General features: G+C 39.8%; 1 protein-coding gene across 1 annotated transcript in view; it reads left to right on the forward strand.

Annotated features, from left to right (window-relative positions):
• chl1b (cell adhesion molecule L1-like b) overlaps nucleotides 1–26,311 on the forward strand; it is a 63,706-nt gene that overhangs the window by 28,815 nt on the left and 8,580 nt on the right. Inside the window, exons 2-24 of the mRNA XM_069677940.1 lie at nucleotides 4,728–4,918; nucleotides 5,970–5,987; nucleotides 7,272–7,380; nucleotides 7,574–7,764; nucleotides 8,352–8,474; nucleotides 8,698–8,868; nucleotides 9,048–9,074; nucleotides 9,216–9,327; nucleotides 9,552–9,733; nucleotides 12,330–12,461; nucleotides 14,644–14,784; nucleotides 16,069–16,180; nucleotides 16,414–16,580; nucleotides 16,661–16,826; nucleotides 16,938–17,062; nucleotides 17,379–17,480; nucleotides 17,809–18,006; nucleotides 18,214–18,284; nucleotides 18,996–19,218; nucleotides 20,753–20,868; nucleotides 21,117–21,321; nucleotides 21,453–21,575; nucleotides 25,196–25,375. Of these exons, the coding sequence (XP_069534041.1) occupies nucleotides 4,819–4,918; nucleotides 5,970–5,987; nucleotides 7,272–7,380; nucleotides 7,574–7,764; nucleotides 8,352–8,474; nucleotides 8,698–8,868; nucleotides 9,048–9,074; nucleotides 9,216–9,327; nucleotides 9,552–9,733; nucleotides 12,330–12,461; nucleotides 14,644–14,784; nucleotides 16,069–16,180; nucleotides 16,414–16,580; nucleotides 16,661–16,826; nucleotides 16,938–17,062; nucleotides 17,379–17,480; nucleotides 17,809–18,006; nucleotides 18,214–18,284; nucleotides 18,996–19,218; nucleotides 20,753–20,868; nucleotides 21,117–21,321; nucleotides 21,453–21,575; nucleotides 25,196–25,375 (3,094 nt within the window). The 5' untranslated portion in view covers nucleotides 4,728–4,818. The remainder of the gene's footprint in view (nucleotides 1–4,727; nucleotides 4,919–5,969; nucleotides 5,988–7,271; nucleotides 7,381–7,573; nucleotides 7,765–8,351; nucleotides 8,475–8,697; nucleotides 8,869–9,047; nucleotides 9,075–9,215; nucleotides 9,328–9,551; nucleotides 9,734–12,329; nucleotides 12,462–14,643; nucleotides 14,785–16,068; nucleotides 16,181–16,413; nucleotides 16,581–16,660; nucleotides 16,827–16,937; nucleotides 17,063–17,378; nucleotides 17,481–17,808; nucleotides 18,007–18,213; nucleotides 18,285–18,995; nucleotides 19,219–20,752; nucleotides 20,869–21,116; nucleotides 21,322–21,452; nucleotides 21,576–25,195; nucleotides 25,376–26,311) is intronic.

Raw genomic sequence — 26,311 nt, forward strand, 5'->3', positions numbered from 1 at the left:
TGGGGAAATTGCCAGCATCAGTCAGACGAAGTGAATGAATGTGGAGAGGAGTACGCTGTGTTAGTTCTCACAAAATAATATTCCAGTCCCAGCAGTCCAACTTGTGAATTCATCTCTCTGCCGGCTACTCAGCGAGGATCACACACTAATGTGATTATTGTCCTGGGCGAGGGCCACTCCTGTGGGACTTCAAAGAGAACAGATCAGAGGGAAAATGAAAAAAGCTGTAAGCTGTGATGCAGACAGGTGCACTTTTTGCAACCTTTTCTGTTGCTTTAAACATATTAGAAGGTTCAAAGTAAGGGCTCTGACAGCATCTGTTTTAGCCAACACACTATAAACATTTTGCATGGTTTATGTCATGTCATGAAGATCTATGGTTTAAGCATTTTAATTCAGCATTTAATGGTTCAATTATGATTTGATTTTTTAATTAGATCTAGCATAAATGATATGTCTAGCCCACTACAGGCTTACAAGACACCATCATTGAGCAAAAAGAGACCAGTAACCAAAGTAGACACACAGATTGCAGTCAAAATAGTCAAGAAATAAACCATCCTGACTTTTCTTCCAAGCTCATAAAACAAAAGTGGCCTGTTTAGTGCACCAACATTTTTTATTTATCTTACCTCATCATAATAAGCACCATAAAAAAGAAAAGATATAATCTAAAGGACACTATTCTTTATTCTATCTACTACTGTAGAATGTCCATTAACAAATGTTTCAGAAACAACAACAAACAAGAGCAGTCAATTGGAGGCTCTGAAGGCCCTCATGCTCTCTAGACATGACAAATGCAAACCTTTTAGAAAAATGCACAGCAATAACAAAATAAAACCATCCAGTGGTTGAAAACCTGTGAAGCTATTTGTTCTCTAACTACATCATACATTGACTTGTTCCAGGGCATCCAACCCCTGTAGCACTGTATGCAGGGTAACTGCAGGGTAACTACTATGTGTTATATCCCACTCTCTCTCTCTTGTGAGGAGAGATCCTGTGAGGTCATGAGGGGCGTCTTTCATTAGTTCATAGCACAAGGTTCATAAGCCACACAGTTAATCTGTGCAGCAGCTCTATATCTTTCTCTGACTGAGCCTTATTTTTCCACACCTGAGAGCCTCTCCTTGTCCTCCTCCTGTCTCTCTTCTGCCCAGCTCCAGTCTTCAGTCCCCTCACCCTGCTAAAGCTACAGACCCCTGAAACAGTAATGGTGTGATAATTGAACTGCCATGCTTTCTAAATTGCTGTAAAATCAAGCCAAATCTCAATTCGACAAACATATTATCCAGCAAATTAGCTCCCTCGTCCTTATCTCATTAAGCATCTTGTTTCTTTTTTTCGTGCGATCAGTATTTCAATAATAAATAAATTGCATGGAAAAGCTTGTTGTGGAATACTGTATTGCACAAATCATTGCTAAAGGGGAAAATATTGTATATATCATATTGTCAGATTTTCAAAGTAAATGAGCAATTGATTGGACAAAAAGAACAAAAGAAAAACCGAAAAAAAAACCCGCACTCATTACACACATCAAAAGCAAAGCGAGTCAATTGCAGCTTAGTGGTAATCAGCTCGGCCGCTGTAATTGTTCTAGAATGATCAAATGGGAATCAGTGTGTAGGCTTTATCAGGACTGTGAGAGGGGAGTGTGGACCTGCTGTCTTCCCATCTCAGGTCTTTAGCAAAGAGAGAATTTTTTAATCCAGCCTGACAAGACGAGGATCTGCTTAATCCTATTACAGGCTTGCACATTAAACTACGGTTGGCCCACACTTCTCTGCCTGTTTTCTTTGGGTGAGAAGGAAGCAGATGGTGCCAGCTCAAGTCCTACTGTAGTGAACTTGAATGGTTGTGCTTGGACTCCACCCCTTTACTTACTTAACAACACATCCACAAGTGTGAAGAATGCGCTTGGAAGCAACTTGTTGTTGTGGGGGTTTTTTATGTATACATATATACAAGCTGTTCAGGTTAAAAGCTGTTTTAAGCTGCCATTTCCTCTTTGTCTTAGGATAATTGGAGAACATTTTCATCGTCGCTTTTGTTCCCCTTAGTTTCACTCTTTTTTTGTCTTTTACAGATGACAGCCGTTTTTTTTCACCAGCAGTTCAAACAATGCTTTGCAGTGGGATGTGTGTGTGTAATTCAGCTGGCTGTTGTTGCTATCTTTGCTGCGTGATAGGCTGTTCACTTTTTGATTGTTTTATCATCTAGCCTATAGTGAGAAGTTGATTTCACCACGTTGTTTTCCTTTCAGGATCTTAAAGTATGTCTCAGGCACCCCACTGTCCATAACTAGTCAAAAGCTTTGGCGTAAAGTTAAACATGTATGTAGAAATACTCTAACTGCATCGTTATCCCCACCAATGCTACCCTCGACACCAGTTTTTACTGTGACTGTGATTGTGTAGCAGTTGTAATGATAGTGGTAACAGTTAGGTTCCAATGCATTTGTAATCAATGTAGTCTGTTAAAAAAGTGACATTGTTTTGTTGAAAATGAGAAAGTTGTCAGAGAGTTCTCCACATCTGTCACAATCAGGAGTTTTTGAGTGCGGGCCGAGATGGCTTAATTTCTCTCTCTGCCCCTTCCACTACAGGGCTTCTGTCCCCCCCGAGCCTTGGCTAAGTAAGGTTAGGGTTCATATTGGCCTTCCCACAGTGAGCAGCTTTTAACCTCCTGCCAGCAACATCAATCTCAGGCTGGTGTGATCGCTGTTGAAAGGGGCGGAGATTAGGAAAAACCTGCGGTCTGTAAATCAGGCAAGCTTAGGAGGGCCCCTCTTGTGTGCACCATATAGGCCCAATAGGCACCATACCTATGACTACAATGTACACACCACCACTTGCAGCAGTGAAGCCCTGAGTGCGGTCCTCCCTGAACCAGATGGCCAAGCTCTCAATAAAAGTTTAATGAGGGACAACAAATTAAATCATGAGACAGATGATCAAGCAAAGTTTGAACATGAGCTGGTGAAGGATTTTGGCCAGCACAATAGGACAATGAGAACAAATTTTCTTCTGGGGATTGTAACCTCACTCTCCTCATCTTAACCAGTCCAATCTTACCAACAAAGCACAGCCCAATTAGCACAGCCTTATCTTTTGATTTTAATCTGCATTAAGCAACATAAATCATCATGTCTGGGAAGGACTGAAACAAAGGAATGCCTCAGGCACTTTTACGTTTGGCTTTTAGCTCTGAGACACAAATCTTCAGTTGGAAATAAAGTCAATTGTGATTGAGTGGGGCTGATGTATAATAGATATAGCACACTCAGAGTCTCGAACCTCGTTGGCAATGCAGTAGGTGGGTGGGGCAGGGGTCACAAGTTGGGTCAGAAAGGTCAGTAATGAGTCACAGTCAGAGTTTATTCCATTTACTGTATACGAGGCTCGGTTGCAAAGTTCAGATTACAGGTTCTTCTAAAAAAATACAGGGACTAAATAAATGAAGTTTTCTTATTCAATTACATCTGGTCAACAGGATTTTGACATCAGTGTTTCCTGTTGAATTTGTTAAGCCAGCAGGAAGATACAAAAGTTGGTCAAACACTATTCTGAACAGAAAGCTCTTTTCTAATTGCACAGCTGATTTAGTATTCACTATCTATCATGGAGCTCTTGTCTTGGTTGCTGCTGCTTAATAACGCATGCCTCCTTTTGCAGCGATTGATGCCTTATCAGCGCTGATACATTATTTGCAACTACTGGACTTTATCAGTGTGGTGCCCCCTGCATGTTAAACCAGTTCTGTTTTTCATGAACACTGCACAGCTCTCTGTAGACCAACAATGTGAGGATTTAACTTTTCTCTAAAATGTTCTAAATGTTTCTTTCTTAGCTATTCAGCTAATTACTCCAGCATGACCTGCTGAGCTGGGTCACAGCCAACACAGGGAAAACTAATTAACTGACAACCCAGAGCATTTACAGAACACTGCTACAGACACGGTAGTTCCGTTACATTGCTCTTTTTGGTCCTCCTTATCCTGCACTCTGGACCGAACATGTGCTTTTTATGGTCCAGACTCTGGTCTGTTGGCTGGAAAATCATCCAGTGCTCTGTACTCTGCAGCCTGTCAATGTGGGAGTGCAGACAGCTTACTGTCTCTGCGTGCTTACTATGTATGCTATTTATGCCAAACACCCCTCAGGCAGCATTTTCTGCAATAATAGATAAATGTGTTGCTGCATTGTTAATCTTTTTCAGACATTGTTATCAGAAACATACAGGCACAGATCAAAACATTGAGATTAAATGGGCTGAATATTATCTAAAATTTGATGGTAGTTTTGATTTCAGTCTTTGCATCAATTAGGAATAAATGCCCTTTCTTCCAGTAATGCTGAACATCTGCTATGCATTAATAAATCCACAGGCTCCTTCTCTGTTTATTTATTTTCATGGTCGCATTAAAAATACACTCTCACTACACACTTCCACAGACTTCAAAATACAAAACAATTTCAGTCCCAGGGGAAGGGGATGATAGGAGCTTTAATGTGAATATTTCTTTGTCACAGCAAAAATTGAACTACCAGAGTCCCTGTTGATGCAAATGAAAATGTGCGGTGTGCCTGGTTATGCCTGGCTGAGCAGGGAGCAGTCAGGCTCCCAGTCACGGGGGATTTGTTGTGTTTGGGGTTTGCCTTTCTGTCTGCCTACGCATGGATGGATTCATGGGGCCTTCTCCGTCTGTGCTGTTTTCACAGGTACTGCATCTTTGGTGCACCAGAGAAATGAACTGAGAACGAAGGAGAGAACACTCATTTCCTGTGGACATCCAAAAGTTACTGTGAAACCATGAGGTTGCAGAGGAGCCGTGGATCTGTCCCCGTGGTGTGCTTGATCACCTGTTTTTGTGCCTTCCATTCCACTACAGCCATCGACATCCCACTGGAGGGTGAGTGCTTAATTGTTCTGTGTAGGAGGTTACACATTGTTTCAGTGACTGCTAGAGTTACTGTAAAGGGACTGCTCAATCAAATGGCAAAAAAAACAACATGTTTTCTTAACTACTCCGACACACTGCCAGCAGTTTTCATTGTATCAAAGAAAATAAGTCCCTTTCAAAATAAAACAAAACAAAACAATGACTTGCAACAAATTTTCACCATGTATGCAAGAGGAACAAAATAAGTGCCTGGAGAGTTTTTGATGTTAAATTGTACATGTTTGAAAAGTCTGTCATCATTTCAAGTTAAGACTTAAAATTAGACAACCTCATGTTTAGAAATTGCTACGCAAAATATGAAAAATGACATAGTTTAAGTTGAATTAACTTGGAATAAGAAAATGTTAGTAGGTAATGATAAAAGATCAGATGTTTCCTGTTGGGCTCTTTGATGTTTTACAATGTCAAAAAAATAGTATGAATAGGCTGAATTGACATGATATACACTTAACTGCAATAGTACACAATAATGAGCAAAGCATTTATGAAGCAAAAAGGACAGAAAAGTCATACAAATGTTAACGCTCACCTACAAGGACCTTGTACTGGGTTTAACTTGAAGTGCTTTTGTCAGACAGAAAGGGTTGAATAATTTAGAAGTGAATAAATCACACCATAGAGACTGTTAAAATCATCAAGCATTGTGTGAATAGAATACATTTGCAGCAATTATCTTGTTTGTATCAGAATTCTTGTTTCTTTTGTCTTGGATCTGCGTGTATCCCTGTTTCCTTGGAAACACATATCAAACCTCTAAATTATTCAGAAAAGTCTCTTAAGGGCTTGATAAAAACTGTTCAAACAGGTTTTCTGAAAAGGCAAAAACATTTTGGTCTCCTGATGTCAGAATATCTTTATAATTCAGTTTTCTGTTTTGCATTACTCTCGTGTGTTTAAAAGGGTTTACTTAGAGAATGCTTGTGACATGAAGGGATAATTCCCAAAGTGCTGACTGTTTTTTGTTTTGTTTATTTTCCCCTGGCTTCCATGGATTTTGTAGTTTTAGGTCATGTAAACAGTAAGTTCACTCTGACATACTGTAGCTGGTATTAGTGACAGTCTCGGCTTTCTTGTGTTAATCTCCTGGCTCACTGTTCAGCAAAGCAGCAGCTTTACTACAGCCATATGTGTTGGATCTGAATCTCATATGTCATCTCTCATGAAAGCATAATACTAGTAGTAGTCTTGTCTCTAGGGCTCATGGCATTTCCTCATTTTCCTTTTACATTTGGTCACACAGTACTATTAATACTCAGCCTGTTGTGTTTTTTCCATATGCATCTCAACTCTGTCATCATGAAGTCATTCAAGATCAAATGAGAGAGTTTTATGCCAAAATAAAACAAATCTAATAGAATACTGATAATAAGTCAAACCATCAACTTAAAGTAATAATTTTGAAGATTTCCATGAAAATAAATGTCACGATTAAGTCACTATCTATCGCCGAATGAGTTAACACAATGGTGATTGAGCCTATGGCCCACTGACCAAAGCCTTTGCATTTGCAGTGTATAGTAGAATTATGGACTGGAATTTCCGATTTCTGTAAATGTTGTGAGTAAATGGTAATGTACTATGGCTGAACAAACAAAGAAAAGATTGATGACTACAGATAAACTTCAAAAATAAGTGAAAATCCAAAGAAAAAGAACCAAATTTGACGCTAACATGAAGGCAGACGGTCTAAAAAGTAAAGCTACAATCAGCGAGGAAAATCAAGAGTCACAACCTTAACAAAGGGAACCAACCGTAGAGAACGAAAATGAAATCTTCGAGATTGTCATTTTAAAAACAAATGTTTTAGTTAGTATGAGTAAACTTAATGTCAGTATTTATATCAAATAATGTTTTGGGATAGAACTCTACTTTTAGATACATACCATCCCAGACATCTTAGTACAGTGGTTCCCAATCTGAGGATCAAGACCTGCCTAATATCCCCAAAATGATTATTATAAGTAGTCCCAAAATGATCAACAGGAAAACCCATTTTAATCTGTCTAAATTATGTAATTTTTTTCTTCTTTTTTTCAGTTTTTTCTTATAAAATCCTAATTCCGGCTTCTTAAAATTCTAAAAAATTAAACAATACTGGTAGTAGAAATACTCTGGTGTTAAACCGCTCAATTGTATGTTCTCTCTAGGCCAAACAAAAGGGTCACAGGTAGACAAGGCTTTGTTTGGTCACAGGTCTAACAGGTTGGGAACCACTGACTTAGTATCATGTTGAACATAAGATACTGAATAATGAGGCCTGTGTTGTTTCACACACTGTCATGCTTGTTTGTTTGTTGCCCAGTTGAGCAGCTGCCCACCATCACAGCTCAGTCGCCCAGCTCTCTCATCGCCTTCCCTTTTGACGAGAGCTTCCCCATGATGTGTGAAGCCAAAGGGAATCCCGAGCCAGAGTGAGTACCAAGCTATGCATATCTTCAGATAGAAGGATGTGAGGATTGTTAGCAGCCAGACACACACCAAACAACCACCACAACAGTTTCACATCAACATGTTGCATTTGGGTGCTTTGATTTGGACCTTTGGAAAATGAGCATGCTGCAGTCTTAGCTAACGGACATTTTAACACTGGCTTTCTTTATGTAGATTCAGATGGACGAAGTATGGCCAGGAATTCGACCCCTCTCTAGACCCCCGGCTGATGAAAGAGGAGAATTCTGGGACCTTTGTGATACCCAACAATGGGAACCTTACAGAGTACCAGGGAACCTATCGCTGTTACGCCTCAAACAAACTGGGGACTGCTATATCGAAGGAGATAGAGTTCATTGTGCCCCGTGAGTAACATATATCTGCAAGTGTGTGCGTGTGTGTGCGTGTGTGTGTGGTGCTCTGTTACAGTGCTTTCAATGTGATTCAGGGGCAGCAATTCTGTGTAATGACTGCACCTCCATTGTGAGCTGTTCATTGTATTGGATGTGGCAGAAAGTCATTGGGGCTCCTGAGCACCCCACCCCTTGCAGCAACTTATCTGTACCTCTGTATCTGAGAAAGCATCAACTGCATGTGGCCTCTCCATCATTTCCTTTGCTACATTTTTCATTTTGCTCACAAGCTCATTACATAAATTCTCAAAGAAAATTCAATACAAAGGGACTTTGACTATATTTGGCTAGGTTTCAACCACTCAGTGACGAGCCACACAGAATAGTCTGTTTTGTTCCTGCAGGCCTAGAACCAAAAAAAAACCCCTAGAATCTACTGAATGATACTGAGCTCAGTCAACACAAATATGCCTTCCACTGAATTCAAGAATGGTGATACTGCCATCTTCTGGAGAGGAGTAGTACTGAATAATGATTTTAATTATGAATTCACTCATATCTGACTTCACTAACCACTGTTTGTTTGGTCTCTCTTCTAGATGTTCCAAAGTTTCCTAAAGAGACACTCGATCCTGTTGTGGTGGAGGAAGGCCAGCCTTTTACTTTAAAATGTGACCCACCTAAAGGGATACCTCCCCTGCAGATTTACTGGATGACTATCAGTAAGTGAAAGCACTTTATTAAAAGTGCATTTTTCTTTTCTAAACACACATTTTCATCTGTTGTTCTCACCCATGATATGTTACATTTAGTTTTATTAAGAAGCAAAATCTTTCAGGTTTTAAAACAAAATTGAATGTGATGATTAAAATATGGGTTGAGTCTGAATTCTATTAATTTAGGACAAATTACATGTACATGAAATAACTGTGTTTCTGTGCTTAGGCCTTCAGCACATAGAACAGGATGAGAGGGTGTCAATGGGCTTGAATGGAGACCTTTACTTCTCTCATGCGGTGGAGAAGGACAGCAGGAGAGACTACTGCTGCTTCGCTGCCTTCCCGAGAATAAGAACCATTGTTCAGAAGACCGCGATGTCTGTCGTTGTCAAGACAAGTAGGTGTCATTTGTTATACGTTTGTCATATTCATTGCTACACGTCCAAAGCTTCTTTTTCTTTATGTGCATCCCCTTGGTTTGATGTTATTATATTGATTTTGCTTATGTTTGTCATGTGTTTCCATGCAATTGTCATGTTCATGGTTTTTGTTTTGTCTCATCCACCTCCATTTCAGAAAAAAGTGACATTAGTGCAGAAACTGGTAAGTTTTTTTAGAGTAAAACACCCTTATGTTTTTGCTTTATCCATAAACAGTTGTGTGCACAAGGCGGGTGTTTGCATATGTATGCATATTGGTACACATATGAATAATACTGTCTAATGTTTTGCTGTTCCTCCTTAGCTAATGCCATCCCTGAGAGGAGACCTTCTCTTCTGACGCCCTCTGGTGTCAGATCAGAGGTACACCATGTCAAAGGGGAGGATTTAAAACTGGAGTGTATTGCTGAGGGATTGTGAGTAATACTACCTATTAATCACTTGAGTTTCTGACACTGACTTTTTGTCTGAAAACTAACCAAAAGTCTTTTTAAAAGTGATGTAGATGTAAAGCAGATTTGCTTTAAACACTGTTTAGTTTGCCCTTTTCTCTATTTATTGAAAAATGTTATCACATTTTCACATTGTCATCTTCTATCATGCATAGAACATATCTAACTCTTTCTTCCCTTTCTGTTAGTCCAACTCCACAGGTTGAATGGGTGAAGATTGGTTATAAACTCCCTGTTAAAGCAAAACTGGAGAATCATGGGAAATTGCTGATGGTACAGAGAGTTGAACCAGAGGACAGCGGGAAGTACATGTGCAAGGCAAAGAACACACATGGAGAAGCTGTTCATTACTTCACAGTGACAGTAGAAGGTAATGCAGCATGCTGTGAACTTACAGTGCCTTCTTAGTTATTTGCAATCATTTAATAGATGTCATTGGTTTAACAGAATAACCCTTTACATTTTTTAAAGAAGCATATTCAAATGAAATGTAAAAATACTCCATTATGATGACAAAAGTACTCAGGTGCATTCATGACATACAAGTATTAATACAACAATGTAAAAATATTATTAGTCAAGAAATTCAGGAAGTACTATTTCTAAATAGAAATGGCCCATCTCACTGATAGATTATTGTGGAAGTATAAGATTGTTAACACTAATGCATGATGGTGTAAGCAGATTTTTTTTACTTCCGTTGCTTGCCTAAGGAGAGAGAGTTTGTGTTTTACAGTATAAACTAGCAGGTCCTATAGTGTAATGGTTCCCAACCTAAGGATAGGAAGGCAACATAAATCTGAAAGCTCATATGATGAACTTCTTTCTTCTGACTGGCTAGTTAAATGTCTTTGGTAGAGCTGCAAACAACTCACTGACATTTGAAATCGAACTACACAGCAGTGTATTCTTTTACAATTTAACAAGTTTTGGTATAAACATTTTTTTTCTCTTAATAAAGAACACAATATTTCCATATGACGTGGACTAGAAGTAGAACGTAGCAGAAAAGATACTCACTCAAAAGAAATCGTAAACTTAAATACTTCACTGTCCACCATTTAGTATGTTTAGAGTACATTGTATGTTTATGTAGCGGTTAAGGAGGATGTTATGTAAATGTTGACGATGATGATGATGTTTGCTTTGATGGCAGCTTTGCAAACTCTTGGCATTCTGTCAACCAACTTCATGTGGTAGTCACCTGGAATGGTTTTCAATTAACAGGTGTGCCTTGTCAAAAGTTAATTACTGGAACTTTTGCCTTCTAAGTGTGTTTGAGACCATCAGTTGTATTGTGCAGAGGTAGTGTTGGCATACGGTAAATAATCCTGTTCGACTACTGTAGTAATCCATATTGTGGCAAGAACCGCTCAACTAAGTAAAGACAGTGAGCGACAGTCCATCATTACATTAAGACATGAGGATCAGTCAGTCTCGAAAATCTCAAGAACTTTGAATGTGTCATTAATTGCAGTCGCAAAAACCATCAAACGATACGATGAAACTAGCTCTCATGAGGACCACCCCAGGAAAGGAAGACCAAGAGTTACGTCTGCTGCAGAGGATAAGTTCATTGCAGTTACCAGCCTCAGAAATTGCCAATTAACGGCACCTCAGATTGGAGCCCAAATAAATTCTTCACAGAGGTCAAGTAGCAGACACATTTCAACATCAACTGTTCAGAGGAGATGTGTGTATCAGGCCTTTGAGGTCGAATTGCTGCAAAGAAACCACTACTGAGGAAGACCAACAAGAAGAAGAGAATTGCTTGGACCAAGAAACACAAGGACTGGACATTAAACCAGTGGAAATCTGTACTTTGGTCTGATGAGTCCAAATCTGAGATTTTTGACACCAAGCGCCGTGTCTTTGTGAGACGCAGAGAAGGTGAACGGATGGTATCTGCATGTGTGGTTCCCACTGTGAAGCATGGATGAGGAGATGTGATGGTGGCTTTGCTGGTGACACTGTTGGCGATTTACACTTAGGCCCATGTCCACATAGCGCCTTTTTCTGAGCGCCAGTGTCTTTTTTCAATTGTTTCCAGTGAGGACAGGGTGTACGCGGCCGCCTAGAGAAAAAGCGCTGCACCCAGCATCTTTTAAGAAAGGCGCTGGTGTCGCCTTCGTCACTTTTTTCAGGCAACCAATCCAAAGGGGCGCCACTCGTCACCCTGGTTACCACCAAACATGGAGGAGCAACTTGTTTTGGCCATTTATGTCTACCCAGAGCTAGACAGAGACTGAAAAGCACATTTGTGGGAGCAGATTGGCGGGACACTAAATGTTGCTGGTCAGTGTAAAGTGTGGCATCCCATCTGGTTTGCGCTTAGTGGGACCATCATTTCTTTTTCAACAGGACATTGACCCAAAACACACCTCCAGGCTGTGTAAGGGTTATTTGACCAAGAAGTAGAGTGATCTAGTGCTGTATCAGATGACCTGAACCCAATTGAGATGGTTTGGAATGAGTTGGACCGCAGAGTAAAGGAAAAGCAGCCAACGAGTGCTCCGCATATATGGGAACTCCTTCAAGACTGTTGGAAAAGCATTCCAGGTGACTACCTCATGAAGTTGGTTGAGAGAATGCCAAGAGTTTGCAAAGCTGTCATCAAAGGAAAAGGTGGCTACTTTGAAGAGACTAAAATATCAAACAAATTTTACTTTGTTTACACTTTTTTTGTTTACCGCATAATTATTTATGTCATGTCATAGTTTTGATGTCTTTGGTATTTATCTACAATGTAGAAAATAATTAAAATAAATAAAATAAATAAAAACCATTGAATGAGAAGGTGTGTCCCAACATTTTACTATACATATTTCTTTATATATATATATATACATAGATATATATGTATATATATAACTGTGTAATTCTGTCCACCTTCTGTACATATTTCATGTATTCCTTGTAACGACACTCATCAGTTTGATAATACAATGCCGACTGTGTCTTTCCAGAGCCTCCAGAGTGGGTGTCTGAGCCTGAGAGTCAGCTTCGCATGATCGGCTCAGACGTGCTCATCAAGTGCTTGGCCAGTGGGACTCCTCAGCCAATTATAACATGGAGGGTGAATGGTGTACCACTGCAGGGTCAGTCCCACAACAGCCATTCCTTATGCTCTCTTTACTATATAAAACCTTACTATTGAGCTCCAGTCATGATCATTGAGCAATTTTAAATTACCAAAATGCTCAAAGGTTGTTGTGTTGCATCCTTTTATAATATGATATAAAGAGTTAAAACATGGATAGAGAGGCAGTAAGTTCTCAGTGGATGGTGAAGGATTCTGCTGTGATATGCTCAGAGCTCCTGAGCTGTCACTTACTCTGGTTTCTTTGAATTGAACTCCATCTAGTGGGAAACCACTGGGGTATCTGATAAAGATGAAACAGACCAGACCAAACACATGTATTATGGCTACATTAATAAAGAAAATTGTAAAGGTGCAGGTTTTATGCCATACACTCGTATGGAAGAAATATCCAAATGTGAAAACTCGTCTAAACCATTATGTAACCAATGATAAAAACATAGCTTTCAAGGAGTAAAGAGATGGGAAAGACGAGAAGGAGAGCCTTGGCTTGTTTAACTCGGGGTATGATCGTAAATTCAGGCCTTAGTGATCCTGGATTGAGATTCTGGAGGTCTGTTATTGTGAATTCCCCCACTATTGATAGGTGAAATCGTATCTTAAATTTACACCGCGTTCCAAATTATTACGCAAATTGTATTTAAGTGTCATAAAGATTACATTTTTTGTTTTTCAATTAAACTCATGGATGGTATTGTGTCGCAGGGCTCTTTGGATCACTGAAATCAATCTCAGACACCTGTGATAATTAGTTTGCCAGGTGAGCCCAATTAAGGAAAAACTACTTAAGAAGGGCGTTCCACATTATTAAGCAGACGACCATTTCCAAGCAATATGGGAAAGAAAAAGGATCTCTCTGCTGCCGAAAAGCGTGAAATAGGTCAATGCCTTGGACAAGGTATGAAAACCTTAGATATTTCACGAATATTTAAGCGTGATCATCGTACTGTTAAGAGATTTGTGGCTGATTCAGAGCACACATGGGTTCGTGCAGATAAAGGCACAATGAGGAAGGTTTCTGCCAGACAAAAACATCGGATTAAGAGAGCAGCTGCTAAAATGCCATTACAAAGTAGCAAACAGACATTCGAAGCTGCTGGTGCCTCTGGAGTCCCACGAACATCAAGGTGTAGGATCCTCCAGAGGCTTGCAGTTATGCGTAAACCTTCTATTCGGCCACCCCTAAACAATGCTCACAAGCAGAAACGGCTGCAGTGGGCCCAGAAATACATGAAGACTAATTTTCAAACAGTCTTGTTCACTGATGAGTGCCGTGCAACCCTGGATGGTCCAGATGGATGGAGTAGTGGATGGTTGGTGGACGGCCATCATGTCCCAACAAGGCTGCGACGTCAGCAAGGAGGTGGCGGAGTCATGTTTTGAGGTCAATGGATGCAAGAATTATGAAGCTGCTATCAAATAAGGGGTCCTGTGTTAAAATGTAACTTGACCTGTTAAGATGTTTTTGATTGAAATAGCTTTTGATTTCAGTAAATATGACCTCCTAATGCTGCAAATTCAAAAGACGAGCATTTTCAGTTCATAACAACCTATAAAATGTTATAAAACTCTGTCATGCATAATAATTTGAAACAGTGCATTTTAAGTTTTTTATTTTTGAAAAATACTGTTATCATTGGGAGGTTTGTTCAATGACATTCGAATTCATTAAACTAACGGTTGATGACTTGACAATTATGCTGACTGTCATTTGCATCGACTATTTAGGAAAATCTGAGAAAAATGTAATTTGCATAATAATTTGGAACACAGTGTAAGGATAAGTCACAGGATAAGTTGTACTTTTAGCATGCTTTATTAAAAGGGAACTCCGAACTGTGTTTACAGGTCTTCAGATTTACTGAGCTCAAGGAATAGCATTGTCAGGATATATAATCAGACAGGTCAGATTTCTGTGAATAGTATAAAATAGTTACAACCCCAACAGTTGCTTGTATTGTGTTTTTTGGGTTATGCTGTATTCAAGATTGAACACCAGCTATTGGCAAGTGTAGGGTTGTATACAAGGGCACAGGTTTCAAAATTTGTAGGGAAGTTGTGCATAGTACATATAGATCTGAAGGTGGTGTCAGCTGTCTTTAATCTAAATACAGTGTTGCGCCACAAAAGGAAATGTACTAAAACGTCGGTGTTAACTTAATGTACTTTTCTCTTTACAGAGGTTCCTGCAGCCAACAGGAAGGCATTAGATGATACCATAGTTTTACATAATGCCAAAGCGTCTGACAGTGCAGTTTATCAGTGTGAGGCCTCTAACAGACATGGAACCCTTCTGTCCAATGCAAACATCATGATTATGAGTGAGTATGACAACTTTTACTTCATTGTTAGAATTAGAGAGTTTATTGCCAAGTAGGTTTACATGTACAAGGAATTTGACTTGGTGTTTTGGTGCAGAACAATTACAACACAACTACAATAAAGATAAGTAAAATACTTGAATAGAACAAGATAAAAAATAGGCAATGAGAATAAAAATATCAAAAACAATACGTACAATACAAAATATGTACAACAGCTGTAATTAAAAACTGTACAGATGTGCAGGATATTGGTGAGTGCAAAAAGCTTACAGTATCAAATTAAAAATAGTACAGTGAACGGACAATATAAGAGTCCTGTGTGCGTTCATGTTAAGCATAGAGTCTGAATTAGAGTCTTAACATTCTTGAAATATTAAATGACTGAGGGTACAGTTTCATTATCATGTCATTATCAAGTCCATAAAAACACAGTCTAAAGGTTTGTTATGAAAAGTATTTGTTTCACAGTGTTTGTGAGTAAGTGTCAGACTTTGCAGTGAGTCATCTGTTGACACTGATGTGTCAAGCTGGAGAGCTGGCGCTGACGTTTGCATATGCCCACAAAGCAGTGAGGAGTCCAGGGAAGGAGGGTTGTCTACAAGCTGTACTCCTTCATTCAGGCTAGCTGTTCTGCCTGTGGAGCATCAAGCCAATTTCCCTGCTGTTTAAATGCTAACAGATTCCTGTGAAATTCCATACTGATTCCAGGGCCATAAGACAAACATGTGCTGCTTTTCAAGTGCAGATAAAAAAATGAAAGGACAGAATGTTGCTTTCCATCGCTTTGCACAAAAGTGGGGAGATTGTTCTCAGTGACACGGGAGTTAATAAAGCTGGACAGTCTCTGAATGTTAAGTCCCAGCTGCTGCCTTTGTAAACAATTAGGAGAGACAGACCATTTTAATGAGAAGCTTTGGCTAAAACTGATAAGGTACATGCACTCAGCTAACTCATTATTCCATTGTTTTCTTCTTTGATTTCATTTTCACATTGACACATTTTTGACAACCTGACAGCTAAATCATTTTTGACACAAAGGAGCCAACAATTTATGCACAGAGAAGCCAACCATGTTGTTTTCCTATTTAACCCACCATTATCTGCCTCATCATTTTACTGTTTAACATGTTTTAATAAATGTTAAATTGCAAACCTGATAATGCTAAATGGTTTTTTTATTGCCAAAGATTCCTGATAGTATACCAGGGAAGAGCAGAAAATCTGCATAAGGACTTTACAGATATAGATTTATGATCATATTGTACTCCATGGTCTTTGCAGATCTGCCTCCCATGATTTTAACTAAGGAGGGGGAGGATTACTCTGCTGTGGAGGGGAAGGGAGTGATGATGCCCTGCAAAGTCTTCAGCTCTCCTCCTTCTACCATCACTTGGTAAGTGTGCAGTTTGTTCTCATTTCCCAGACACCAGCAGAGAGCAGTAGATCTCAACTGGTCTTTGCATACAGTCCAGCTGTATCAAATTAAGTTCTTCATTGCTGGCCTTCTAGTCAGGAACTTTTATTTCTACTTTAATGCCACACTGTAGCATTTATCCTTTTAAACTTATGCTGTCTGCATATTTAATTGACAACTTTGAGAGTTTAATGGTTTTTCATGTTGTTCAGGAGTAAAGATGACTCCCCTGATACTGTGGAGGGACCGAGGTTTACTGTTCATGACAATGGGTCACTGGAGATCTACAATGCTGAGAAGGACGATAAAGGGCAATACACATGTGTAGCTAAAAACACAGAGGGATTATCTGCCATTGAAGCCATGCTTTATGTGAAAGGTAAACAGTTATGGCTGGAAAAAGTGTTTCGGTGGCTCTTAGTCCTTGAAATGTAACTAATATGGTTGTGCCTCTGAAAGATCCCACTAGAATAGTTGTGCCTCCTGAGGACCTGCAGATCTTAATAGGTACCACAGCCCAGCTCTCATGTCTGGCAGAGTACGACAAGTCCTTCAGCAACGACTTTGAGCTCCTGTGGGAAAAAGATGATATGGAGATAGCCCTCAACTACACTGAGAATTCAAGGTAGGGTACTGCGTTATATTTTATTTTTTACAGCATTGCCGCCGAAATCCCAGCTGGAATGTCTTTTCAGTTTTATCAATCAATATTGTGTCTCCTTCTTTCTGCCAACAGATACTTTGTGGAGAATGGTATTCTCCAGATTATCAATGTAAGCCACATGGACCAGGGTGTGTACACATGTGTGGCAAGAACTCCAGTGGACCGACAGACAGCCTCAGCTCTGCTCACCGTGTTAGGTGAGCTAACTTATGAACAACGCTTGTACTCTGGGCCAAGAGAACAGTGACCCCCTGGTGCTACATTAATGCATGACACATTCATTAGAGTCAATATGTCAAAAAGCCAAAGCAGAGCATGGGCATGCAAATCATGGCTTTATTAGTTCTCTTCTGTGTCAGACAAACAGCCCACAAGAAATAGTTGCAGCCTATGCAGCGATGCAGTTCGTTCCACATCCTCTAGCTTTGGGGATGATTTGATTGGCCTTTTTTTGTTGCAGGAGATTGATGTTTCTTTGATTTTCCAAAGCCATGTTGTTTTGATGGTTTTCAGATGTCCCTGATGCACCTGAGTACTTGGTACTGTCTGAATACAAAAGCAAAAGTGTGAAACTGAAATGGATCCCAGGGGACGATCACAACAGCTCAACCACAGGTATGAGGCATCTGTGTGTTCAGGTGTCAGTAGATACAGTACAGTCCGTACGGAATCAGGGTTTCTTGCAGTAAATGCTATTAGTATGATTTACAGGTATTTTGGCATCATTCTGCATGTAAAAAGATTTGTTTGAAACCACCTTGTACAATATGAATCTATTATTGATTCATCCAAGCATGAATTACGATTAGTCTCCCTGTGAAATATACAAGCCCAGAGCAGGGTTTGAGGAGTTTTCTGCACAGCTGGTGGTTAGATAAGCAATCCTTTGGCAAGAGCAATAGCAGCGAGGGACCACGCTGATTGTCTTTCTGCCTGTCAACAGAGTTTATTATCGAATATGAGGAAAGCCAATGGGAGCCAGGCAACTGGAAGGAGCTGCTCCGAATACCTGGGAACCACAACTTGGCCATCCTTAAACTTCATGGCCACGTCGACTATCGTTTCCGCGTGTCTGGTGTTAACGCTGTAGGGAGGGGTCTTCCCAGCAAGCCCACAGACAGATACAAAACCCCACCGTCAGGTCTGAGGCTTCTTCTTCTGTCATTGTTTATTATAGTTTTTTGATAAGGTCCTCCAGGCCACTTGAGTTGCCAACACTGCTGCTATGTGAACTACAAAACACTCAGACCTTTTTTTTGTTGAAAATCTGCTCCCTTGTATGCCTATTTTACTTGAGACTTCTTCCACAAACAACACAGACAAAATCTATACTCTTTCTTTCCTACAGCTCCTGACAAGAACCCTGAAAATATCAAAATCGAAGGTCATTTGCCACATGAAATGGATATCAACTGGGAGGTAAGAAACAGAGTTTGGTCTTTTATCCCCTTACAGCAAATTTAGCAATGTTGGCTACCTTTACCTTTTTGTGAATTATTCACAATTAGAAGTCAAAGAATCTCTCAAAGAGACCATAGATGTAGTTTTATCAGTGTTTTTAAGGCAATTACCAAAAGGAATTAAACACAAATGACCCATTCATTTCATTCTGTGGCTCAAATCTTAAGATTTTACTTTTCCGGATCACTGTTGTGGATTTTTCATCAAACGGTTCTTTTCTTTGACTAGAAAGAGAATGGAGAGCTTTGAAAGGGCCCTTTTTCTTCTAACACATATAGTAATTCATTCATCTATATTGTAAAAAGATCAATCTTTTTAACTGGTTGCCCTGTCATGGTATTGTGGGCCCTTGAATCCTGGATTCATGAGCTCTCCCGCTGTAAATGATTAGCTTTTGTGGATAATGGTATCTCATTCCTCTTCTCATGGTCTGATTTCTTTAAGGAGCTATGATGTCTTAGCAAGCTCTATACCAAAGAAAAGCCATGCCGCTTGACCAGATCAATTGTTCCATTGTTTTATTAGATAGTGGGATATAACACTGCCCGTTTTCCAAGCACAGTTCACTTGGCCAGCTTGTCATTTTAATCCCAGTCTTCCAGTCTCAAGCAACTGTGAAAGTCTCTTTGAAACTATTCACACCATTGTTCTTTTATTTCTATTATGCAGCCCTTGTTACCCATTGAGCACAATGGTCCTGGTCTGGAGTATAAGGTGTGTTACAGGAGACAGGATGTGGAGGAGGACTGGAAGGAACACATGGTAAAGAGACACTCGTTTGTGGTGAAGAACACTCCTACCTTTGTGCCCTATGAGATCAAGATCCAAGCCAGGAACCATCAGGGCTGGGGCCCTGAACCCAAGATAGTGTCTGGCTACTCAGGAGAGGACTGTGAGTAGTGATCTTTGTTGACCTGATGTGTTTTGTTCAAGTTCATATGTTTTTATGAAAAATGGACCAAATGAACAAAGTGAGAAACCTGCAAAGAAATCATTGACAGTTCCCTGTAGCTCTTTCTCTCTCTTTTTCTCTCTCTCTCGCTCTCTGTCACGCGCACACACACACACACACACACAGATTGGACAGGTTTTGCGCCTATTTCCTCTACTGTCAACTTTTGTATCTGGGAGAACGCCAAGGCGTTGCTAACTACTCCAAGATGACCCCTAAGTACACAACTTAGCCAACAACAATTGACAGTGTCCGTGTGGGATATGATAAGCACAGCAATTCTACCCTGCTTCCTTTGCCCTTTCTGCAGCCACGACTGTCTGATATCTTAGATCTAATTTAGATCTGTATTCAGACATCCTCTTTTTATTTTACTGGGGGACTTGCAATTTGTGATTTCATTGTTCCCGGCTATTTGTGTGAAATTTTGGTTTAAATCTTTTGTATCACATTCACAACAGGTGAAAATACTGTGTAGGCATTAGAGTAACGTGTGTTAAAATATGCTTTAAATCGCCCCTTGTGTTCATTCAGTAAAGGACAGTGCATTTTATTTTTACGAAATATACGAAACAGACCTGTTTATTGTGGGACAAGAAGAAATATGCATATATGTATCTGCAACAAATGTGCTCAGAGCCTTTCCTCAAAAAACGTGAGGCGCTCAGCAACGCAAAAGCAGCACCCAAAAAGCACCCATTATTAAAAAGAACTACAAAAAGCCACTTCCAGCTGCTAAAACGCGTTCTGTCTGATCGGGCCCTTATGCTACGTTTTAGCATGCTACAGATATACCTTTGATTATCCTGTGTTTAGTATTTTAGACCACAGTGGCCCTTGTTAATTGGTTGAATAATTGCTGATAATTGTAAAGACTGTGGAGCTTTCTCGATGGACTCACTCTTATTATTAGAATAATTTGAGAAACAACTTTGAATATTTGCATCTTTTTTGTTACAATATTAGTTGAAAAGAGATTGAAGCTTGTCCTGGTAAATAATATTTGTCATACATTTAGAGTTTCCTGACTTAAACTTATATGCTCTTGGTATTGAAGGTCACAAACTCTCCACTCCCCTTATACTGACATTTGGATCTGTGAAGTGCAAAGCTGCCAGTGTAGCTTTAGGATATGAGATTTTGTGCAGAATGATGAGGTTTAGATCAAGTCGGTAAAGCAGTCAGTAAATACTTCAGTTAATTCATTAATTCATTTCCTGTGTTTAGCTTTCTTCTGGACTTGCCCCCAGGAAGTCACCTCAGGTCATCATTCTTCCCCTTGTTGCGCCCTCACTCAGTTGTGGTGTTATTTAAGTGAATATTTCCCCTTAGCTCAGCGGTTGTTTTCATAATCTTAGCTTGTGTAAGTGTAGGTAGAGTCTAGTGATATCAGTCCCTAATAGGTGAACTGGATTTTCACTGTTCAGTTGTCATTCAACTTTCTGTAGATTCTAATATATGTTTACCTTTACAGTTCCATCTGCTGCACCTGAAGATGTAGCTGTGGAGGTGATGAACAGTTCTGTGGTCAAGGTTAGCTGGGCGCGTATACACAAGGACAAGTTACATGGACATCTGGGAGGCTACAGGGTAATACTTCAAAAACAGACCTTTGTTTTTTGACACAGCTTAAAAGGAATGGCCCTGACCTTGTTCTAAATGTTTGCCCCACTCACCCCAGCCAGTCTCTTTTACTTGGCCAGCTCAATGTGTTTCTGCAGAGACCTGCAAACACAATTACTCATTCAACATTGTCTGACACACATTCATATCTGTAATGTACAGTGTATGTCTTGTGACTGCTGCTTTATATGGCTCTAAGTGTCACTTTCCTGTAGATAAACTGGTGGCGTTTGCGCAGTCTGGTGGAGTCAAAGAAAAGCCACGGAGAAAAACATACGCTTACACTCCCTGGGGACCGGAACCATGCTGCGGTACCGGGACTGACGCCCTTCTCTGAGTACAGCCTCATCGTCATGACCTTCAATGGGCGGGGCAACGGGCCGGGCAGCCATCCCGTCAACTTCAAAACCCCAGAGGGAGGTAAGATTGTGGAAAACAGCATGGAGGGTATTGATTCACAACTACTCAAAGGAAAATCTAATAATAGCCAGGGAAACTGGGTTGCAGAAGGGGACTTCTGACTGTGTGTATCACCTTCTTTGCCCCCACAGTCCCCGAGAAAAATCCTGTTTTCAGGGTCATGGATGTACAGAAGCACACTGTCTCTTTGGAGTGGGCACAGCCAATGGAGCCTAATGGCATTCTTACCGGGTACCTCCTCGAGTATCAGCTCAGTACGTATCTCTCATGCTCAACCTAACTAATTCAGATAAAATGCCAATGCCTGTGTGTTGCTTATAAAATGTGCTTTTTTTTTCTTTTCTTTCCTTTTTTCCTGGTTTGATAGCGTTTACATCCCTCTGTTCCTTTTCAGCTTTGATCCTCTTAACAATAACAATAATTGATAAAATCCCAAAGTTACAGTCTCAGCCTATGGCCCACTGATGAAAGCTTTTGCATTTGCAGTATGTGGTATTACAGGCAAACGGTCTAAAAAGGAAAGCGACCATCAGCAAGGAAAATCAAGAGTTACAGCCGTGACATATGTGCCCGCAATTCCTTTTTATCACCAAAGGTGCAGCCAAATAGAACAAAACTGAGATTATATCGTCTCATACCTTAAGTCTGAAGCTATGTATTTGTGCTATTGTCTGTCTTGAACAGGACACTCGCAAAATGAGGCTTTTGGTGCCTATTAGAAAATATCAAATAAAATAAAAATAGTATTTTATATCGTATTGTATTGATACAGATAAGTATGGAAGGAACTTGCCTGCTGGTGATAGTCTAACCCATGATCCTAAGCAAGGAAAGGAAAATCATTGTGCAGCCCTAATAGAGCTGGGGTCATAGCGAGGTCAAAGTGCGTGTATAGGAAACATGTCAGGGTTATGTCAGCTTGCCTGCGTGTCACGATCATGGCTCAGCTAGTGCTGACCAAAGCCAATGTGTCACACTCTGTTAAGGGCCAGTTTTACTGACCTCATCCTGTCTGTAAGGGACATTTCCACGATAGCTCACAGTCTGATGGGATGCCATCACTGAATCCCACGAGTGCAACCACTTTCCTGTCCTTAAACAAAAGTCATATCAAAGCTCATGTGACTAACTTCGAACAACATCTTTGTGCTGAGCCACATTTCCCGGCTAATTAAGTTTGATTTGGCGGCTGCACAAGAAGGCCAAGTGTCATCCAGTATTTCAAGAGAGGACGTTTTCACTGTTCCACAGTAATATAGCTGATGGACTCTTTAAAGTATGCCTTGTTTTTAAGTCTTCATGAAGGAAATCATGTGCGAAATGTTGAGTATAATTACGCCAGCTGTCAGTGTATCATCAGTGACACAAGTGTGATCTCAAGCTGCAGGGCAGTTCTTTTCAGCCTTTAATAGTGCCACACCTCACAGGTTTAACAGGAAGGCCAATTGTATCAGTGGTAACACACTGAGCATGGAGGAATACCAGGGTGTAAGAATAGTAACCTGCATTGATATGACATACTTCATCTGTGAAACCAATCATTTTATGAATTGTCACTAAACATATTAGTGAGTTTATAAGTACACTGACCTACTTATAAATATGAAGGAATATATATGGATATCATAAAGGTTATTTCCCAGTACCAGAACACTCTGTAGTGATTATAATAGTTGTTCACCGACCTCATAAGGAAAGTTTTCCTCAGTGTCTAAGTCACGAAAGCATTCCTGAATGTAGCCTTAAGTTCTCTTCACGGCTGAATGGTTGTCATGGTCACGCTTCCTTAAAGAGCTGCCAACCCACTCTAAAGCCTGGGGCAGAATAGGCCAGTGAAGACTTACCACTACTAAACAACCTCTAAGAAAGCTAGTCACACCACTTGACAAGGCAAAGATAAGTGTGTCACAGAAGTGAAGATGAGGGCTCACATTGAATCCATTCAGCCATTTCTCTTGTTTGTTCAGAGCAGTTTACTGCAAAAACATGTCACATTTGTGTGTGAGCTATTACACCTTACCATATTCCTTGGCCCATTTCACAATTAAGACCATTCTTTATTAGAGTTGCTGGAGAGTAACTTATCAAGAGTACTGTGTGAAGTTTGCTCTGATCTGAAATATCTACACCAGTGGGAATGAAAAACGACCTTGGCATCTTTTCATTGTTTTTCCTCCCATTTGAGCTAAAGACATACTATCTGTCGGGTCAGATGATTTCTGTGTTGGCAGGTCTCAGCCTCTTTCACACTACATAAGGCCAGCCATATTTTGCTCACTATGGCTGAAGAATATCTGGAAATATTGGTGTCTGAAGGTCTGCAGGCTTCAGCCAGTTCACTCTTTAAGATCATGTGCAGCAGCTCTCAGCCCACAGAGTTTCTGAATAAGTGTGAAAGTATCCATCCAAAGGGTAGAAACATGATACTTCCAGCCTCTTGTCCGCGCCAGCCATAATTTCTATTTCTTGAGTCAAAACTACCTCATGAAGACTAGGATGAATGATAACAGTCTGTGGTGTCCGGGCAAAAATATTAACAAGCAATACATTCTTGTCATTGTTTTTGTTGCCTCCTACCAGAGTTGGTAGCACCTTTTTCACAGTAAAGGTCACCTCAACACCTGCTGTGTTTGTTTTTGTTACAAAGACCAAAAATGCCACCTTCCTACCCACTGTGCTGCTTTACGTTGTGAAAAATGAGTTGCCATCACAATGAAGACTGAGACAACAGAGATAAATTCTAGTTATGAATGTGCAGGACACAGTCTGTTGTCTGTTAATGCAAAAAGCATTTCAAATTAAGTACAAGCAAATGACGGGTTGTCTTCCCATAAAGCCAACAAAACAAGTCCAAATGATAAATGACATTTGCTTCTCTGGCATCACTGAAATGTCTTATAATTGTCAGGAGAGATTTTTGTTTCAGCGTGCAAGTCCAACGTCAAACATCTGAGTGTTTGCTGAAGCACAGAGTTAATTGGCAACCTTTCTGTTTTACATCTTGTGCATATGGGGTATCAATAAAATAAGGACAGTCACCCATACCAACTCAGATAAGAAGGTAAAAGAGAGAAAGACAATAGATTAGGTATAAGAGTTTGCAAATGTATAGCGTAATTATTTTGTCTAATATATTTTCATAAAAAGTCACACTGACAAACATTTCAAAATATAGAGTACTATTATATATCATATATATAATAGAGTAATAGTGAAAGTATTAAATGATTGTTTGTTTAATTTTTAAATAAATGAAACAAAATACCGAGCAATAGGAAATGTAGTTCGGGAATCCATGAGCCAATAACATGGATCATTTTCAATTAAACAGCTAAATACCTTTTCTATTTCTATTTCTATTTCTATTGAAATATATTTACCAACAGGCAGCTTAAAAGAGTAGTGCACAAGCTATTCATCTCTCACAGATCAAACATCAATTTTCTCTTTTTAAATGTGTGTTGGGAAATCTCCCTTTTTGAAGCATATATTCAACATATTTTATTTTACATTTAAATTATATTTGTTTTTTCCATTAAAGAAGGTACTTGTTAACAAGTTGAAAGCATGTGAGGAATGAGACAGTCCCTTTTCCTTCTCTTTTTTTTCTGTGCATGTACATTTTAGTAATAGACCATACAATATCACCAGGGAAAAGACCTTATTACAGTGTGAAACAGGGTAGTTTACAAACCATAAACTGTGCCCTGTTTACATACTTTTCAGGATACTTGCAGAGTAAATTAATCTTAAAAGCGAATTTGTCACCACCTTACTTTCAGATTTTCTGAAACCTAAAACTTAAGTGATAACCTTTTTATGTTGCAGACTCATGTGTTAAGCTGTTATGTTTATTTTCTTTATTTTCATCTAGTCAACGACACAGAGGAAGTGGGGCCACTGCAGACAGTAGACATCAGCAAACCAGACACCGTCAAGTGGACTCTGCGCGACCTGGAGTCTGTGAGCAAATACAAGTTCTACCTTCGCTCCTGCACCTCGGTTGGCTGTGGGCCTATTGTCAGCGAGGAGTGCACCACTACACTAGAAACAAGTGAGTGGAAAAGGAGTGGGTGTGTTTGAGCTTTCTGATGTAGACAACAAGAACACAGAGCTCTGAGTTGCAGTATTGGCAGGCAGAACTCAGGCTAAGTAAAGTCGGTGACGAAGCCATTTCACTGTTACAAAATGGATTTGAACTAGTGGAATATGATATATGCCTGGGCAGCCAAGCTTGTCATATCTCCATGTAAGTAATTTTTGTGGATAAACAATTTCATATGGATGTGGTAGAGGTTTTCATTTGTCACTGTCATGAGAGAGCAAGTGCTTATTGATTGGACAGAGAGCTTGAGCCATGAAACAATCACCTAAGAAAGAAAATTGCTTTGAGCAGAAGGGAAACTGAAGGTTTTGCTATTGAATGGTGTAATCACGAAAGAGTTGGTGGGTAAGTAATCATAATGAGGCTGCCTATAGCATCTAATCTTTTCTTTTCAATTACATATTATTTGTTGATGACTGCACATCATACTTCAGCTGACTCACGCTCAAGACTTCAGACTTCAGGCGATGGTATGAATGATTGGATGGGAAATGAAACAGGAAACGATCCTTGGATCAGCTGAGTGTCAGTAAAATGAACTGCAGCAACAGATACTGTCAGCATAAATAATTGGGTTGCGCTTCTAATAGAAATGCACCTTAAATAGATAAAAAATTCAAGGTATATTATGAAAAACAAAGAGCACAACTTAATTTTGAGTGCAAGCTGCAGGTGTTGAATATGTGAGCGATTACTTGGCGTTTACTGGAAGAATCCTTGCAATCACATAGAGAAACTTAATTGGCTCTTAGGGTTTGTTTATTTGAATGCTTAAGAGCCAACAAAAATGATTACAGGGAGCAGGATTTTTTTTGTTTTGAATTGCAATTTTGTGGAGCTATTAAAAATGTGTGTGTGTGTGTGTGTGGTTGCTGTAAAGATTTG

The sequence above is a fragment of the Semicossyphus pulcher genome, unplaced genomic scaffold, assembly GCF_022749685.1.
Source record: "Semicossyphus pulcher isolate SPU_LCO1_2020_fin unplaced genomic scaffold, fSemPul1.0.p SCAF_3, whole genome shotgun sequence".
Lineage (NCBI taxonomy): Eukaryota > Metazoa > Chordata > Actinopteri > Labriformes > Labridae > Semicossyphus > Semicossyphus pulcher.